We start from the raw sequence: 14,672 nt of genomic DNA, 5'->3' as shown, positions 1-14,672 counted from the left end.
CAGGCAAGCCATGGAGTTGTCAGACTTGTTTCTCGACCATGGTCGCATTGCAGAAGGAGAACCATTGTCGGTGTTTGACACTGTATTAGCTAACACGGTTGGAGTGAAAGGTCGCAAATTTTACGTCAATTTGAATGTTTCAAACAATCGGCTGGCATACGTGTGCATGCCATCGTAGAATGCGAGCATAGTGAAGACAGCGGTGTTCAGTTGACTTTCTGCGATGTCGACGACATTGATGGTGTAATATCTAGTGTGTCTCGTCGTCTTCCAGACTTACCGGTAAATAGTGGTCAGTTGGATCGGTTCGATTAGTTTCATACTCCTAGCTATATTTACAGCTGCAACCGCTCGAGACAAGCCCGTGTGCAGACTGGGTACAAGAACAATATGAAGATAAGTGTGAGAGCTGCACTAGAAGGAAGTTCTATGAGCTACTTTACTGTGTAGGTCTAATATTTAGGTACGTGGGACTCTTTGATCCGTTCGAAAACTTGCTCAGCGTGGACGCCCAACACACCAGACTCTCTTGTATAAATAACTGGCTGTGATGAGCTACTATCTGTTTGATGTCTTTACTTAATTAATTGCAGCCTTACTCTCTTCCTGCTTCTCCTACTTCTAACTTTCAAGCTTTGTCTTGTCGAATCACATCATCGTCACCTTTGTCGTCTCAAACAACGAAGACAAAAGCACAGTCTTCGAAAAAGCAAGACTTATCTTCTCGTCTTGATTTAAAAATGCAGGCTGTGCTGAACTCGGTGAGTAATAGATCGAGCTAGAATTTAGTATTATAAGTGCATGATGGCTGAGTAGTAATTGATTTTTCAATAATTTCTCACATTTATGTTTTAGAAGAAACGCATTGCTACGTCTGGCTTTACTGCAGACACAAACGGAGAAAGCTCTTTTGATGGAAATGTATATAATGTTTGATCAATGGCTATTATGGAACTATTATTTATTACAGTGCTCTTTCATAGCTTTGGCAATGGAAACGACAGCAAAGATTGCTGAAGAATCGTGAATCTTCTAGTGAATCAAGAAGAAAAAAGAAAGAAGTAATTTAAGTAGGGAACGGCTTAAGTGACTCTAATGAGTCGCTACCCTTCTTTGTATACAGTATCTCAATGCTTTGGAGTCACAAGTAAAGCAGCTGACAGAGCAGCATACATCATTATTACAGGAAAACAAAACACTGAGGAAATGTGTGGAGCAACTGCAACGTGAGGTGAGGAAATAGGTGGTGGTAGTGGTTTGCTTCTGTAATGTACAATTTTCGCAGGTTTGTGTATGGTTTTGATCCTAGCTAGAAACTTGAAAGTACTACAGCAGTAGACACACGTTCTTATGATTTGCATACTGGTAATTGAAGCTGTGTTTACACTGTTGCTTCCACAGCTATGAGTCTCTGAAACCCGGCCACCACGATAGAATTGTTGTGAAGAATTATGAATTTAGTCATTGTTTTTTCTAAACGTGCTACTTGTAAAATCTATCTGAAATCGTACCTAGCAATTGTTGTTTTGTGTAGGACCGCAAAGGCCCCTAGAGTATACAGTAGGACCTCAAAGATACGAACACCAGACAACCAAACTGACCGGTCAACCGAACAGCATGCTCTAGCGCGAGCGCGCGCTCTTGCAAAAATTTGATCACGTAATGTAGCCACGCGCACGCGCACTTTTGAGGCGTGGCCTAGCGCTAGCCACGTGGTAGCTGATCCAAGATGGAGGCAAAGGACAAGCCTAAGAGAAAGCGAGTCAATTTATCTATTGAACAAAAGATCGAGATTCTTGAGAAGCTGGACAGAGGTATTTCTAATACAGCTATTGCTTCTGAATATAGCATTGGAAAATCCACAGTAACTGATATACAGAAATCTAGGAGCAAAATTACTCAGTTTGCCGTTGAAGCTAAAGACAGCAGTAGTTTTAAGAAGCGTTGCATTGTTAGGAGAGCTGATGATGACCAATTTGACAAGGCCATGCACCTTTGGTTCACACAAGAACGGCACAAAGGCACTCCTCTGAGTGGGGTTGTTGTCATGGAGAAAGCCAGGCTGATGCACCAGCAAATGTATCCAGATCGGTCACCAGATGATTTCAAGGCTAGCACTGGTTGGCTTCATAGATTCAAGCAGAGGCATGGTATTCGTCAACTAAGCATGCAGGGAGAGTCTCTTTCAGCTAATCCTCAGTCTGCTGAAGCATTCAAGCTGTCTTTGCATAAATATATTGAAGATCATAAGCTTTCCATCCATCAGATCTTTAATTGTGATGAGACAGGTCTGTGTTGGCGCCTGCTGCCGAACAAAACCCTGGCAGATGGTTCTGAAAAGGCTGCAAAGAATTGCAAATCCCCTAAAGATCGGGTAACATTGATGGCAACTGCCAATGTCAGTGGAGATATGCGTAGCCCTCTGGTCTTTATTCACAAGAGCGCTAAGCCTCGCTGTTTTTCAGGGGTCAACATGTCATCTCTACCAGTCCATTATTATAGCCAAAAAAGTGCCTGGATGGATCAATCAATTTTCTTGGACTGGTTTTTCAAGCACTTTGTACCAGAGGTGAAGCGTTACTTGAAATCAAAGTCATTGCCACTTCAAGCTCTTCTCATTATGGATAATGCACCATCCCACCCTTCAGTAGAGGCTTTGAGTTCTGAAGGAATGAGTTGCATGTTTCTGCCCCCCAATGTCACAAGTCTGGTTCAACCTATGGATCAGGGAGTGCTGGAGAACCTGAAGCGCAGGTACAAACGAGAGCTCATGAGAAAACTGCTGCTTCAATCTGAATCGAGTGAAGACTCCTTCATTTCCTTCAGCAAAAAGCTGACCATAAAAGATGCGGTGTACCTGAGTGCTAAATCTTGGAACGAAATTCCTGAAGTTTCTCTCTGTCGTGCTTGGAATAAGCTAGGGTTTGGTGGTCGTAGTATGGGTGATGCTTCTCGGATCGATGCCAGTGAATCCGAAGAAGAAATTACCTTTGAAGTATGTTCCCAGTTGGGCATCAATGAGGAAGAAATGGAGCAATGGCTTCTTGCTGACAAGGATGAAACTGGGTCTCAATCGCTGACTGATGAAGAAATTATCGACTCTGTTCAGGTCCAGGATCCATCGGACAGTGAAGATGAAGCTGAGCACACTGATGTAGCTAAGATTAGCCACACAAAGGCTGTTGATTGCTTTAGTGTCTGCTTGGAATGGTTAGAGCAGCAGCCTGAAGCCACCCCCATGAATCTCATGCTTTTGAGAGAGCTCCTGGACCTTGCAGGACAAAAAAGGGGTTCTGCCTTGAAGCAAAAGACAATGGATTGTTATTTTAGTAACCCTTGAATTCGTTCTTACACTCTCACAGTTACTGTAGTTCACGTACTTATCCTTTTTGTTAGCCATACAGTGTACTCCTGTTTTCACAAGTTATGTAATCATCGATATTACAAACTTCAGACTTATGAACATTTCACAATTACGAACACCCAATTTCCCGAGGTGTTCGTATCTTTGAGGTCCTACTGTATAGTCGTCGAAGTGCAGTCACGAGCATTATCACATACGGGACATACACGTTGCTCTTGGTTATGTTAGATTCCCATATAAATATCGTAAACCAAGAAAGCGATTGATTTTACGTTAGCAGTTGATTTCCAACAAGACCTGGCAATCGCAAACATGATTGATGCTGGTCTGGTATAAAACTCTTATGAACATTTATTTTGTGCATCTGATTGGCTGTTAGTCAATTGTCTGTCACTGTGGTTGCCATAGCCAACATATTAAAAATACTGCTCGGGAATTGGACCGTATTGCACATTTTTTAGCATGACAGACATAGCCTGCAGACCGGAAGTCATGCAGTTCAGCCCTATACGTTTTGAGTAGCTCCTCGCCCAGTATAGTGACTTTTACAAAGTCGTGTATTACACTCAAACTCCCCTTATCCGGATGCCCCTTATCCGGGCACGTCCGTCTACCGGGCGCCCCCGTATTGCACAATTGCATCACGTGTATTGCGCGTGGTCCACGTGCACGAGGTCGAGGCAAAGGTCGTGTAATCAAAAGTCCAGTACTAGTCCAGTTTCTTGTCGACAGATAGCCATACTTAGGTGCTAGTTTCTTATTTACAGCTTGTAAGACTTACCTGAAGATGTCTGAGACTAGACCAACGCAGACACCTGCCCCGCAGAAGCGAAATGTGGGGTGTTCCCAGATGTGGCCGTTTCTGAGTTATGGGCAGTGTCCGGTCCCAAGCTGCCCGGATAAGGGGAGTTTGAGTGTAATTATTATTAATGGCTCATATCTGAAACCATTTAGAACATCCCATCTCTGTGACAGTCATTTGTTCTTATTGCAAATTGTGTATAGTTTGCCATGGCAGTTCAGTTACTCACACTCATTTTTAGAAAATCAGTTGTGTGCTCAAGATTAGTTTACAATATGACAATGACGACGCTTGCAGGGACGCTAGTGAGAAAGCTGGCAAATATGCCAAGTAGGTGTCAAAATGCTGCCACTGATGCTGTGCCATTTATAATATTATTTGATGAGCGTCAGCAATGAGCCACTATGTACATGCTCATCACCATTGTATACCACAAACTTGTCGCAAGGGCGCTTCCACATTTTTTGGCAGTCTTGCCGTTGGGAGCCCGATTTCTTCTGGTACCTTTTTCCCAGCATTTTTGTTGTGCCTTGGATCTTTGTGCTCCCATGATGTGATCTGCCACAAGTAGTCATACTTAAACATACACTAACGATAAGTTCTCTTCCATAGTTTACTTCCAGATATTTTGCTCCCAGATTAGATATCTGATTTTGTTGATAAATATCACGTGTGTTTGGTAAGTGCTGGAGCTGCACTGCCAGTTTAGACACTGGAGTTGAACTTGAATGAACTTCAGTGTCTGCGACACTTGTAAGGGGGTTGATATTAATACTACATTATGCGGGCACAGCCAGTAGCGGACTACCACAGTGTGCAGTGTACATCACCCATCGGCATCCTGATACATGGTGTCAGAAGTGAGTCGTTCCCATGGCTGAAGGAAACGTCAAAGGGCTTGAGAAGCAACCCAAGCGTGACGAGGAGTCTGACAGAGATGCCGCATCCCGAACAGCGCCCAATCAGGTAAGCACAGTACTGATGCAAGGAGTGTTGACAACGCCCAGGCCTTTATGCGTCGAGGGCGACGGAGCGCGCAACTGGCGTACTTGGCGCCAAATGTGGGATGCTTATGCCACGGTGTCCCGGATATACGAACAATCTGACGAATACCAACTAGCGACGTTCATCATGTGCCTGGGGTAGGCTGGTGTGGAGGTGTATAACGCATTAAGTTTCAATAACGAGGCAGACAGACGCAGCCTGGCCGAGGTCTTGTCAAAAATGGAGCAACATTTCATTGGCACAATGAATGTTACGTATGAGCGGTTTGTTTTCAGAACCAGGACGCAAGGACAAGGAGAGACATTTGAGCAGTACTTACTAGCCCGTCGCACTCTTGTCAAGACCTGCAATTTCCAGGCATTGTCAGAGGATATGATCCGGGACCAAATTGTCTGTGGAATCACAAAGGAGTCCTTACGCAAGTCTTTGCTGGAACTAAAGGACCTGAGCCTGTCCATCTGCATTGATATATGTCGAGCTGCAGAGCGATCTGCACAGCAATCGAAGGTTATGGGTGGTCATGAAGAGGTACACACAATGCGCCAGTCAGTCAGGCGCACAGCAATGCCACAAGCAAAACCAAAGGCAAGCAAGAAAACATGTGGATACTGTGGGTAACAACATGTGAAAGGAAAATGCCCAGCTTATGGCCACAAATACACAGCATGTGGAAAGAAGAATCACTATGCTGGGGTGTGTCGAAGCACGAAAAGGACTACAGTCAACTGGACTGAGCAGGAGAGTGATGGGGAATCAGAACACCTGATGACCCTAACACTAACGGAAGAGATTAATGCAGTGCAGCACTCAGTTTTCCCAAAACAGCTGTTTGCATACATGGAAGTGGAAGGCCAACGAGTGCGGTTCCAACTGGATTTGGGTGCATCATGCAATGTTATTCGACGACAAGATTTGGTACCCACAGTGGTCCTTGAGAAGACAAACCAAACGCTGTGCCTCTACAACCGGAGTCAACTAAGACCATTGGGCAAGTGTTTGGTCAATATACACAACCCAAAAACAGGTAGAAAATACAAAGCCAACTTTGTTGTTGTGGATGATGCCTCCACATCACTTTTTGGGAGCTAGATCGATACAACAGATGGATCTGGTGAGGATACAGCACGAGAACATTATGGCGGCAACCCTTCAAGCTCGGTGTCAGGACAATGTTGACAGTACAAATACTCACATGTCTGGTCAGAACATTAGTGAAACGCCCATTCAGATACCTGATCTCCTACAGGCGTATTAAGACGTGTTTGATGGCTCTTTGGGATGTCTGGGGGAACCACTTCATCTCGACATTGAGGACTTAGTAACTCCGGTGCAAATACCCACGCGAAAGGTTCCCATTGCACTTAGGCAACATCTGGAAGCGGAACTGAAGTGCCTGGCGAGTTTGGGAGTGCTAGAGCCGGTTGAGGGACCTACAGACTGGATATCCAGTGTAGTCGTGGTGCGCAAGCCCAACGGCACCCTGCGCATCTGCCTGGATCCTAAACCCCTCAACAGAGCACTCAAACGTAGCCATTATCCTATGCCAACGATAGAGGATCTGATACCCCAGCTCTCCAAGGCTAAGGTGTATACTGTATGTGACGTACAGAATGGGTTTTGGCATATCGCATTAGATCATGAGTCAAGTCTTCTCACAACCTTTGGAACGCCGTTTTGTAGGTTCTGATGAAAAGAATGCCCTTTGGCATCAGCCCAGCACCGGAACTTTTCCAACGCCGCCTCCAATCAGCCATCAATGACATACCAGTAGTGTACACGATTGCGGATGACGTGCTGATAGTGGGTGAAGGCGATACCCATGAGACAGCGTGCCAGGATCATGACAAGAAATTGGCCAGTTTTTTGGATTGATGTCGAGTGCGCGGCATCAGGCTCAATCGAAACAAAATCAAGTTACGACTTCCTGAGGTCAAATACATGGGTCATATCCTTACTCTCAACGGGTTGAAGGCTGATCCGGACAAATTGAAAGCTATACTGAAAATGGAGAACCCCACTGATGTGACTGGAGTGCAGCGTTTAATTGGCACGGTCAATTATTTAGCGCGTTTTTTACCCGATCTGCCTAGCGTCTGCGACGAGCTTCGACAATTGACCAAGAAAGATGTGGAATTTTGTTGGACATCCCATCATGATCACGCTATGCAGCAGATTAAAGCGGCCATAACCACAGCACCTGTGCTTAGGTACTTTGACCCGCAGATGGATGTCACCCTCCAGTGCGACGCGTCAGAGAAGGGTCTGGGTGCTTCTCTTATGCAACAAGGACAACCGGTTGCCTATGCTTTGCGCGCTAACAGACACCGAAACACGCTATGCGCAAATAGAGAAAGAACTGCTGGCCATCGTATTTGGAGTCACAAAATTCCACCACTACGCGTATGGGCGCCATGTGACGATTGAGAGTGACCACAAACCCTTGGAAGTGATTGTCCAAAAACCGATCCATTCTGCGCCGAAGCGTCTTCAAAGGATGCTAGTACAGTTACAGGGTTATGACATAACGGTCACGTACAAGCGGGGTAAAGAGATGTTCATAGCAGATACGTTGTCGCGAGCATATTTACAGGGTCAAAGCAATCATATTCCCTCCACAAGCGGGTGTGAATCCATCAATCTGTTGCAGTCAGTTTTCGAGCGGGAGATTGAATTTGTAAATCTCTCCCAGCATCTACCAATCTCCGAAGCCAGACGCGGAGAAATTCAGGTGGCTACAGAACAAGATGAATGACTGCAAGAGGTCAAGCAGCTTGTTATGCGAAGATGGCCACAAAGTAAGACGCAGGTACCGTGGACAGTGGCACCTTATTTTCCTTGGCGCGACGAGATCGGAGTACAAAACAGCGTATTATTTCGCAGAGAGCGAATTATAGTCCCTGGTGCAATTCGTCAGAAAATTATGACCACGCTTCATTCTTCTCACATCAGCATTAATGGTAGCCTATGACGACCACGTGAGCTGTTCTACTGGCCCGGAATGAATGACCACGTAAAGACGTTCATTCAGCGATGTGCTGCATGCCGTGAAGTAGATCCAGCTCAGCCGAAACTGACTCTCATCCCGCATACCGTCCCATCTCGACCATGGGCGAAAGTAGCCGTCGATCTCTTCGTTGTTGACAGGTATGACTATATGGTCACGGTTGACTACATGAGCAATTTTTGGGAAGTAGACAGGTTGGACAGCCTCACTTCTCAAAGCATCATCCAGAAACTGAAACCGCGTTTTGCACGGCATGGCATACCGGATACAGTAATGTCGGACAATGGGCCCCAGTTTGTTTCAGGAGAGTTTAGTTGTTTCAGCCAGAACTGGGGTTTTGATTATGTTACTTCGAGCCTGGGCTACCCACAATCGAACGGAAAGGTGGAGAATGCAGTAAAAACTACTAAGCGTCTGATGGCGAAAGCCAGGCAGTCAGGGGGCGATCTGTGGCTTGCTTTCCTCGAGTTCCAAAATACTCCCAGCCAAGGGTTCGCGACCAGTTCGGCACAACGTCTCATGAACCGGCGCACTAAAACTCTGTTCCCTATGACGGAATCTCTACTCGTCCCCCGTGAATGTTCGGACGAATCGGCCCAGCGAGCACACCACAAAGCTCAGCAAGCCCGTTATTACAACCAGGGCACCACAGACCTTCCTCTGCAGCCTGGAGACATTGTCCGTATCCAACCACGCCCCTCATTGTCCACATGGCAGAAAGGCACCGTCCAAAAGAAGGTGGGCATAAGATCGTATCAGGTCAAAGCGGATGGAGATACAGGTGGAACATACGTTCGCAATTGTCGACATCTGAGGCGATCCCACGAAGTCACTACGGAAAAACATCCTCTCCAGACTCAAGTCTCAGAACAACGCAATGCAGAATCCACAGCTACAAGGAAACAATCAGCCCGCCAGTCGTCGTGTCATACCACGTGGAGCGGTCGAATGGTGAAGCCCCCCAAGTATTTGGACGATTACACCGCCTAGATAGATAACTCTAGCTAAAACAGTACAGGTTGTAGTTAATGACTCCTAGATAAGAGTTGCCAGTGATTGACGGAAGGAGATTGCCAAGCCATAAACAGGACAGGTTTTTTAGTTTTTTTTTTTGTTTTAATCAAGGGGAGATGTAAGGGGGTTGATATTAATACTACATTATGCGGGCACAGCCAGTAGCGGGCTACCACGGTGTGCAGTGTACATCACCCATCGGCATCCTGATACAACACTGACAATGCAACGTGCTAATGTTTACAATTTAACGCCCACTGAAGCATCCTTGCCAGCAAGAATGCTGGCTTCCTCATGAGCGTTGCGAGCATTATCATCGCTATATTGTAAGCGAGCCTTAGCATTCTTTTTCTACATGTTTTTATTTCCTTTTCTGAGATAGCTTGTTGTTTGATGGCAAAATGTGATTTTTTCTGTTTCACATCTTATAGCAGTGGGTGCAATTTAAGTAATGTCATAATAATTGTATTTGAAGTTGACGTGCACAGTATAATCAGAATCCGTGGAGGTGCAAAAATAGATGCTGGATGCTGCACATGATGTAGATTGAACTAATTATGCTTTTGTTACTGTGAATACTATTTTGACTTTATGTTTCACCCTATTCTGGAGTACATGTAACATGAAGAAAGTGTTTTGCCATTGAAAAACAAGCCTCAATATGGAAAAGATATCCAAGGTGTGCAAAAGAATCTAACACAGTTGTTGCTGGTTTCTTAGAAATTTCAACTACATGTAGCTGAACTACTATGGCAAATAGAGCATGATTTAACACATCTCTTTAACTGCTTATCAAAGACCTTGTGCTTTTTAATTAACTGGTTTCCTTCTACTTTGCTTAGGCATAATTTCAAGTTTTCATGGATACACCCATGTGTTTGTGTACTTGTGAGAATGTACCTTGAAGTGTAAAGGAGTCTATGAATGCTGTCTGAAAACACAGACAGACACACACTAGTGCTCGAAATAACGGTCAGACATCGACCATTTTTGCCACTTGACCGATCAACTCTGATTGTGTTCAGACATGTTGTCCGAACAAGCTCTATCAAATGGATAGGAATGGTTTAAAATTGTTGCTCTTTTGTTATCCAACCGCCTTGTGTAGATAGAGGGAAAGAATGAGTAATGTAGTAGCACGTACTGCTTTTTTCTTTGCCTGCATGGGCTGTCTGTTGCCCGTTCCGCTTCTTGTTTGGTTTATTGTCAATTACAGTACAACCTTGATTATCTGGACTTCTCTGGAGACAGGTTAGTTCGGATAATTGATTGTCCGGATAATCTAAAGTTGATAAGTATCAGCTGATTTTCCTCCACTGTGCAAGACCACACTCTGTTTCCACACTTACCGTACATTAATGTCACTAGAAGAGTCATCAGCGGTTGCCTAGTTATTAGATATGTTCTCTGTTATGTATTCGCTTATTTGTGAAAGGCTTTACTTACAGCATATTAGTACGAAGTGAAATATATTATAGTGCCTTTATCCGGGAACACATTATCTGGCAATGCAAAAAGTTGGGGACACAGAATTTGTCCGGATAATCGAAATTCTGGATAATCGAGGTTGTACTGTAAGTATAGCCACCTGCTGTGATAAGGTTACATTTGTAATCACATAATAATTGGTAAGCTTGCTGTGGTCAGCTAAAAAGGCTACATGCACAGGTGTGAAACAAGTGCGAGTAATAATCACTAAGCCTCTACACTAACCAAAGGTCAAACTAGTTCCCAAACAATTAGTGTGAACACGTGAAAACGCGTAGTTGTTCTTATAGCTGAATCATGGTTAACAAATCATGAAATCAATGTAAAAACCCTATTTTGTAATTTGGGTCTACTAATTAATAAAGGAATATTTGTTATCAATTAGGTAATCAGGTGAATGCCAAGTAACCCTAGTGTAAAATAAACAAGATGTTGTCATTTTTGGTGTTGAGTGGATGAGTTACCCTGCCAACAAACAGTATTAGACAATAGGAACAGCCTAATAAATAGTTCTGGATTGAATTGCCCCTCTGCTTATCTGTTGCAATGGTCATCTTGAGCAAATATTTCACAACTAAAGTTGATCAAAACTAACAGACAGACGTACCTTTCCGAGCAGATAGATCGTTGCTGTGGATTTAATTACTATAGCTAAGTGGTCACCTTCTTGTTTACTAACTGGAATCCAGACGGAGCTCTTAGTCTGTTGTGGACAGACAAAAATCTCCACAAAAAATCAATGACAAAATCAAAGCGATCTCAACCTGTGTTTAGTGCCACCAGTCATATAGACAACTGTATGCCGTTTCTAATGAAGGAATTTGAAGTTTGGGGATAGGATCAACTGAAAGTCTAATTTAACTTGATTCTGGCATAATTTTATCGTAAGGACTTTTATGTACAAAACAGCTTGTTAGTCTAGTATGCATAAAGTGCAATGGGTTGCACACTAGAATTGCAAATTGCTGGTGAATATAATGCAAAAATTCCTGTGGTTAACGTATACTTTGTAATGAGAATTTGTTCTGCTTTTGCTGTCACAAGCAAAGTAGAAGCTGCACAAGGAGGAGACAGCAGCACATAAGAGAAGTTTTTATTTATATGACTACATAGCAAAACATAATAAAATTTGGCAAAGATTGCCAAATTGACAAAAAAGTGGTATTGGTATTAATTATAATATTATTCTTAGATGTTTCATTGAAGAATGCTCAAATGATTTAGAGTATTAATCATTCAAAACACAGTTTAGAGGTAAACTTGTATTTATGTAAAAAGGATTTAGTTATTAGAATAAATTTACAACAGTAATTCAAAACAAATTTTGCAATGCATTAAACATTTTGTTTGATCAAATCTAGTGGATATCCAGACATTTTCTGTTGGGCTTGACATATGTCCGAGCAAGTAGGAAAAATTATTTTGAGCACTGCACTGCACTGCACACACACACACACACACACACACACACACACACACACACACACACACACACACACACACACACACACACACACACACACACACACACACACACACACACACACACACACACACACCACTTCTTGAAATGTGTGCACATTCTAGGGAATACAGTAGTAGTAGGACAAGTCTCGTGGAGAAACATAAAACCATGATGAAGAACCTGATACTCTAAGCACATGAGGATTGACTAAGAGTAGAATAGAAGTAGCAACAGTGATGTTCGGTATTGCTATTACTGGTGCTAAATGAGCATTTACCAACTTATTGCACATGGGCAATTACTTGAAAGGCACCACTAATGGCAATATATATGTATATATAAAGGAGAGCTGTCTGTCTGTCTGTCTGTCTGTCTGTCTGTCAAATTTTCATATATTTTTATACATCAAAGCTAATACAGGTGAAACTAAAGTAACAGCTAATGAACAACAAGTGTCACAACTACAATTACAATTACACAAATAACAATTAGCATTAAAAAGCTCCCCTACGGAGCCTACAAACCGAAATTTAGTTTACTGAATTGAAAGTTGAACAACATCTAAACTCTGGTCAGTATTCTGTCCATATGTTACTCTGATCATCTTTCTAGCCAACACCGAGGCATTGCAACGCTGAAGTTGTACTGACAAGCGTCTTCTCCAATGTGTTTTAAAATCTGAGGGATTGTTTCTTCCTTCTTCATCTCTATATAGTTTGGAAAGTTTATTGAGGAACGTTGATGCTTCTTCTCCCCACCCACCAAAGTGCTCGAAAACTAGTGGAATAAGGGTAGGAGTGTACCCTCCAGGCAACTGCTCTTGAGAATATTTGTTATGTTTGATGTCTTCTCTTCTTCTTGCTGCAGCTCCATCCATAGTTGCTGCACTTCGCAGAATGTCCTGGCTCCAGGGGTGAGTCTGTCTGTCTGTCTGTCTGCCTGTCTGTCTATCAATACGTATATTTTCAAAGAACAACACTATTACATTCTAGTCTGGCCCAAACGGCCGATGCCATAATTTAACTACGTGCGAATGAACTGTCAACTGTAAAGATCATTCTGTGTGTGTGTGTGTGTGTGTGTGTGTGTGTGTGTGTGTGTGTGTGTGTGTGCATGCATGCATGTGTGCTTGTTTGAGTGAGTGTATTCGTATGTAGCAGAGGATCTCTAGGAAAGGCAAGTCTGATCTCCACCGAATTTGGCTTGCACACGCTGAAACGACACAGGTCAAAAGTGAAACTGTCGTTTTCCGGACTTCTCTCAAGACGACGGGATTTCCTGCCAATCAAACCTGCCTTCACTCATGCACAAACATCTCTGTAACGGTGCATTGGATCTCCACCTAATTTAATTAAACTGCCTGTTCCTGACGTTGGACAGTACACGTGGAGTGTGTCGTTTATTGAGGGTGACGTCAAAAACGGGAAGATATTTTGTATATCTGGGTCCTTAAAAGATATGCTTCTCTGCGTTTGCCTTTGTACATGTGTCGAATACCTGCCCTGTTCGATAACCTGTTCCCGCAATGGCAGCAACGTCTTGTTTTTTGACTGTCGAACTAGGCCTTTGTTCATGTAGGTCCCACATATAATTATGTTTTGACCTTTGTCCTCATAAGTCACATTCCGTCAATGTCACGCATATCTTAGCCTCGGTTCCAGACGCTTTCCCGTACGTACTGCACGTGACAGGTATATGGGGTCAAAAGTCGCCCCTCCTACGTTTGACCCCATATACCTGTCACGTGCAATAGTACATACGGGAAGCGTCTGGAACCGAGGCTACGCATCTCTGTGAGCAGGAAGAAACTTGCTAAAAGTGGGGTAACGTTTTCTCAATGTCTTAGAAACTGTACAATGCATAGAACTATGTATGGGCGAGTTTCTTTCGGCATCTAGAGCAAAAGTACGTCATTGGGAACATGTGCTAGACTCCATCTTCATCTATGCCGATTGAACCCACCTCCACTCACACGCGAATTTCTCTGGAACGGCCTATCGGATCTTCACCAAATTTAAACTGCTCATTCCTGACATTGGACAGTACACTCTGAACGTGTCGTTTATTGCCATGACGTCGAAAAAGGCAAGATATTTTTGAATATATTCGGGTTTTTGAATTTTGATTTTTCTCAACGGGATATTAACTAACAATCAATAAGGCAATCAGCCTGAGCAAAGAATGGGATCTGTAACGGCATATATTCTACTTTGAGATAAAGAAAATCGATCTCAGAACGGAATATAACTCTGAAGGAATTCTTCATGAAAATTCTGTCTGGCTGCTAATTCTTCAGAATGGAGCAAAAATGCATGTGAACGAGATACAATATACTTAATTAAAGGTGCTCGCTCACGATTCACCGCGCACGCGCAGGTACACCCACACAAACTTAAAACATGCCACGATTTTAAGTTGTGTCATAACGAAGCAGAGCAAGCGAACATCTTAGGGTGCACCACATAGTATGACATACAGCTTTATTCCTAGTACAAATAGTAATGCGAATCGCGTTCTTGTCCGCCACAGC

At 43.4% G+C, this 14,672-nt stretch overlaps 3 protein-coding genes across 5 annotated transcripts; all 3 read left to right on the top strand.

The window, feature by feature from the left end:
- The first annotated feature begins 8 nt into the window (after positions 1 to 8).
- Positions 9 to 1,500, top strand: LOC134191481 (uncharacterized). Of its 2 annotated transcripts, XM_062660098.1 has the most exons (9): positions 9 to 110; positions 179 to 282; positions 342 to 402; positions 464 to 531; positions 594 to 761; positions 856 to 921; positions 984 to 1,061; positions 1,124 to 1,231; positions 1,286 to 1,500. In XM_062660098.1, the coding sequence occupies exons 1-9, from the start codon at positions 11 to 13 to the stop codon at positions 1,301 to 1,303; spliced, it is 771 nt and encodes a 256-aa protein (XP_062516082.1). In that variant the 5' UTR covers positions 9 to 10; the 3' UTR covers positions 1,304 to 1,500. The 2 variants fall into 2 exon arrangements, with proteins under 2 accessions (XP_062516082.1, XP_062516083.1); XM_062660099.1 differs by lacking the exon at positions 1,286 to 1,500 and having other exon boundaries at positions 984 to 1,070; positions 1,124 to 1,186.
- Positions 1,501 to 1,611: 111 nt separating this feature from the next.
- On the top strand, positions 1,612 to 3,522 carry LOC134191185 (jerky protein homolog-like). 2 transcript variants are annotated; one of them, XM_062659770.1, is made up of 2 exons: positions 1,612 to 1,814; positions 1,957 to 3,522. In XM_062659770.1, the coding sequence occupies exon 2, from the start codon at positions 1,988 to 1,990 to the stop codon at positions 3,338 to 3,340; it is 1,353 nt and encodes a 450-aa protein (XP_062515754.1). In that variant the 5' UTR covers positions 1,612 to 1,814; positions 1,957 to 1,987; the 3' UTR covers positions 3,341 to 3,522. The 2 variants fall into 2 exon arrangements, with proteins under 2 accessions (XP_062515754.1, XP_062515753.1); XM_062659769.1 differs by having other exon boundaries at positions 1,612 to 3,522.
- Positions 3,523 to 8,169: 4,647 nt separating this feature from the next.
- LOC134191591 (uncharacterized protein K02A2.6-like) lies at positions 8,170 to 9,165 on the top strand. The gene has a single exon (XM_062660213.1). It carries the CDS (start codon positions 8,170 to 8,172, stop codon positions 9,163 to 9,165), a length of 996 nt encoding a protein of 331 aa, XP_062516197.1.
- The last annotated feature ends 5,507 nt before the right edge of the window (positions 9,166 to 14,672 follow it).

Source organism: Corticium candelabrum, chromosome 15 (assembly GCF_963422355.1).
Source record: "Corticium candelabrum chromosome 15, ooCorCand1.1, whole genome shotgun sequence".
NCBI classification, from domain to species: Eukaryota; Metazoa; Porifera; class Homoscleromorpha; order Homosclerophorida; family Plakinidae; genus Corticium; species Corticium candelabrum.
This window is presented reverse-complemented; position numbering and strand designations above follow the sequence as displayed.

Bases quoted from the DNA above. Each gene is read 5' to 3' on its own strand.
- LOC134191591 (XM_062660213.1), top strand. From the start codon at position 8,170: ATGAATGACCACGTAAAGACGTTCATTCAGCGATGTGCTGCATGCCGT.
- LOC134191185 (XM_062659769.1), top strand. From the start codon at position 1,730: ATGGAGGCAAAGGACAAGCCTAAGAGAAAGCGAGTCAATTTATCTATT.
- LOC134191481 (XM_062660098.1), top strand. From the start codon at position 11: ATGGAGTTGTCAGACTTGTTTCTCGACCATGGTCGCATTGCAGAAGGA. The intron at 111-178 runs GTCGCAAATTTT...ATGCCATCGTAG, and splicing joins TAACACGGTTGGAGTGAAAG to AATGCGAGCATAGTGAAGAC. The intron at 532-593 runs GTATAAATAACT...AATTAATTGCAG, and splicing joins CCAACACACCAGACTCTCTT to CCTTACTCTCTTCCTGCTTC.